General features: G+C 29.7%; 1 protein-coding gene across 1 annotated transcript; it reads left to right on the top strand.

Annotated features, from left to right (window-relative positions):
- The first annotated feature begins 507 nt into the window (after window positions 1-507).
- Window positions 508-3,032, top strand: LOC100211522 (Y-box factor homolog). The gene is made up of 4 exons (XM_065800549.1): window positions 508-728; window positions 1,312-1,746; window positions 2,150-2,342; window positions 2,584-3,032. Exons 1-4 carry the CDS (start codon window positions 632-634, stop codon window positions 2,789-2,791), a joined length of 933 nt encoding a protein of 310 aa, XP_065656621.1. The 5' UTR covers window positions 508-631; the 3' UTR covers window positions 2,792-3,032.
- Window positions 3,033-4,174: the final 1,142 nt, after the last annotated feature.

Raw genomic sequence — 4,174 nt, 5'->3', positions numbered from 1 at the left:
AAGACGTATTCCGTTTTACGCTTTATAGCGTTAATCGATATTTACCTATATCTAATGCAAAATACTAAACAAGTTTACTATTACAAATATACCTAAGTAAAAAATTTAATTTTTAAGAATTGATCATACTTTCATTTTTAGGAATTACAACAATTCTTTGTTAAGCGCCTTAAAATGATTAAAAGTATATTACGGTCGGTATGGGCGGTCACTTTTTTTACGATGACAATCAAACAAATAATTAAACTTCATTGACGTGGCTTGCTAAATTATTTCCTATCCCACAATGCAGTAATGTTTTTACGGGTAAGCATTTCTTTTTAGTATTTAAATTTTTTAATTGTATTATATGTTAAATCTATATTATAAAATCTATAAAAATATAAATTAATTTTTAATTTCTAATTTGATTATAAATATTTTTTTAATTTAAAAATAAAAATTTTTTTATTACGTATTTGTTATATTTTAACCCCCGTTTTGATTACTTTTTTTAACTTTAAAAAGGATTTCCCGCTTTCCTCATGCAGTAAGATCTTAAACAGAAAGAGCTAGGACATCTAACTGTTTACCATCAAAATTTATACCATCTTTCCATCGTGGTTTAGCCAAGTGGACGGCTCTTCCCACAATGTCAGCTGCCACAGATGAATTATCTGCAGGAAGTCAGCAAACTCATAAGGAGGAAGGAAAAGAGGGACTTTCTAAGTTACCAGCTAAAATCATTGGTGAGCATAGATTGAGGCATTTATAATGTAGACTAAAATTAAATGATCGTAAATTTAGCATTGTATAGTACATTTTTGTTGCAAATACTTAAGTTGCAACTTAATTTTGTGAAGCTTTGTTAAAATTAAATGGTCTTTAATTTTACTAGTGTTACTTATTAAGCAAGTTCATAATTAATTCCTAAAACCTAAAAAGTATATTAATTAGTTTATGTACTGAGCTAAACTAAGAAATTGCCACCTCGTTTTGGAAATCTCTCGTTATCTAAGAAAATCTTAAATTATCTTAGCGAAAATAAAATAATTCAGGGTTTTCATATTATTAAAATAATGACTGTTTCCTTTAACTGATTATATGTTTTTGACTCTAAAGTAACAAATAAAGAGGTAAGTATTTGTCTACTTCTTAAAACTAGGATTTTAAAGTATGAAAGTAAAGCAATGCTTTCATAGATTTTAATTTACCATAAATGTTTTGTTTTATCCCAGGCGGAAATGAAGTAATACTGAGTCCCAATTTAATAAACATAACTGATTACATGTGCTGTCTAATGATTTTATCTGATTCTGTTTATCTTTTCAGCAAACAAAGTGTCTGGCACTGTTAAGTGGTTTAATGTCCGCAATGGCTATGGGTTCATCCATCGTAATGACACACAAAACGATGTGTTTGTTCATCAAACTGCTATTGTCAAAAACAATCCCAACAAGTACTTACGTAGTGTTGGAGATGGTGAGACAGTAGAGTTTGATGTCGTCGAAGGTGTGAAGGGTCATGAAGCCATCAATGTGACCGGACCTAATGGTGAACCTGTGCAAGGTAGTAAATACGCACCTGATAAAAGACCAAGGTATGGAGGTTATCGAAGAGGAAGGGGTAACAGAGGTGGTTACCGTGGAGGTAGAGGCGGCTACCGTGGAGGAAAATCTGATGTTGCTGAAGATAGAAGTGATAAAGATAATGAGCCTGAAGACAAAGAGGCTACTTCTGAACATGATGAACAACCTAAAAGACAATGTAAGTTTAGCAATAAAGTTTTATAAGTTTAAATCTAAAGTTTTGTTAAATATATTAAAGTTTAAATCTTAAATGTAAGTTTAAATCTAATTGTATATGCAAAATCTCTAATGTAGCTAAACCTCATTATCATAATTGTGAAATACAGTTATGTTCAACTTGAGTCTTTGTTATTACAGCTCATCATTTTTGGTTTGTAGATATAATTGTTCTTTAAGTTTATTATATTGTTATAAGTTAATCATATTTGAAATGATTTCATTTATGTAAGTAATTTTCAGGTTTTTATATTTTTACTATTTTTGTCATTTTTTTAAAAAAATTTCAGCTAGATTTTATATTTAAACCTTTATTTATTTTTTAATAAAATAATGTTTTATATTGGTGTATTGTTTTAACATAGCTTTCCGAGGACGAGGCAGGGGAAGAGGGAGAGGATATGGTAGATATCGTCGTCGTCCGCAGCGAAGTGAAGGATCAGGTAATGAGTATGCTTCTCAAGACGAGGGTCGTAAAGGAGATCGTGATGAGGAAAGTGAGCGTCAAGAGGGTAGTACTAGAGGAAAACGTCCAAGATGGTTTAGAAGAAGACCTAGGTAAGATTTAAGTTTCATATTTTTTGTATGCGTTACTTAAGGTCTTCAATGAATCTCTCCAGTTATCTCAGGTGCTATATTAAGAATAAAACCATTTACTTATATTTTAGTCATTTCAAATGCTTACTTTATTTTGTAAATTGAAACTAATTATTAATCTGTTTGCTTAAGAATGCAAAGTAAAATTATTAAATGGAAATGGCTAGAATTTTTAGTAAGTGTTGTTTTTATTTATATTTAGACGTCCCCCACAAAGTTCTGGTGACGAAGGTGAGCGTTCTGATCGTCAAGAAGAGGAACAAAGTTCCCAGCAAAGAAATGATGATAAGCCTGCTGGTGATGGGCAGAAGCAGTTAAAACCAAGGCGACCCCGTTATCGAAGGCCGCGTGATAAAGGAGATGCTATTAATGAACAAAAGGCTCCAAATGATCGAGAAGAGGCTAAATAAGCCTGTTGTGTCTGAGGCTTGGATTTTTGATAGAATTCAAAATCTTGTACATAATTCTTATAACACCACATGTTTAGTTATGGACGTGGTTATATCATCTTATTTTAAAATCGAAGTTTATCCTATTCAGTTTTTTTCAACTATTGTATGGATATTTTTTTGTGTAGTTTTTCAATTAAAAGACTTTGTGTTACTACATTGAATTGATTTAAATCACTGCAATAAATGTATTATATCTAAATTTAACGGAAGTATTAAATAATTGGTACAAATACCCCCTATCCCTGTGTTAATTTATTTGTGCTTTTTCTTACTAGACTTTTTATTTCTTCACATTTTGTTTCTAGACTGCCAATCAAATACTTTAAAAATTTAATTAAAGTTTTTTTAAAAAAACTTTATGGTTTAGAAGTTTGGTTCCAGAAACCCAAAAATAAGTTAGTTTCATTCTTATAAATAATATTGAATAGATATCTTATAAATACTTAATATTAATCTTATTAATACTTCTCAAAACTTTGCACACTTGTTTATACAATAATAAAGTAAATCTTGTGCCAAAACTAAATAAAAAAAACATGGAACAGATTTTTTTAATTAACAAATTACTAGTAGGACTTGTCTTTGACTGTGTTTAAACTATTATGCAATGAAGGTTGGCTAGGGCATAATAACAACTTAATAATGTAACAAAACAACTGAAACTTTCAAAAATAATTGTTTTTTTATTAAATGTCTTTGTCAAAAATCTTCGTATATAAATGCAACGATATTTCCCTGTTGTATACTTAAAACAATACTTACTTTTTATATAGGCCATAAATTACTTTAAAATAATTTTACACATTCGTAGTTTCAGCAGATTTAATACATTTTTGATCATTTTTATTAGTATATCAAGGGTAGTGTGTTTCTCTTTAAAGTCAGTTTTCTTACAATTTTACTATAGCTTTCGGCCAAAATCAACTAGACAGCGGTTTTAGAAACCGACTGCATATTTGCATTAAATAAAAAAATTGTAGTAAAATGTTAATGCTTATTTCACTGTGGTACATTGACTCATTGCAAACTAATTAAAAAATAGATTTCGGCATCACTCTAAATTAAAACAAGACTTTTATCTCTGGATTAAAATAGCCGACGAACCCGGCAAAATAGTCAAACTAGCACAGGGTTTTAAAACACTTTTTTGTTGTATTTCGTATTTATCGGTTTTAAAAGTTAAAATAAAAACAAGTCGAAGTTTCAAAGTTTTTGAAACTTCGACAAACTTTTTATATATACCAATATAAAATATTCACATCCTGTTCTATTAACCCCCCCCCCTCCCCCTTAAACTTGCTTTTTCATTTGAAGTTTGATAATTGCAAATTTTTGATGAGC

This window comes from Hydra vulgaris, chromosome 06, assembly GCF_038396675.1.
Source record: "Hydra vulgaris chromosome 06, alternate assembly HydraT2T_AEP".
In the NCBI taxonomy this organism is placed as follows: domain Eukaryota; kingdom Metazoa; phylum Cnidaria; class Hydrozoa; order Anthoathecata; family Hydridae; genus Hydra; species Hydra vulgaris.
This window is presented reverse-complemented; position numbering and strand designations above follow the sequence as displayed.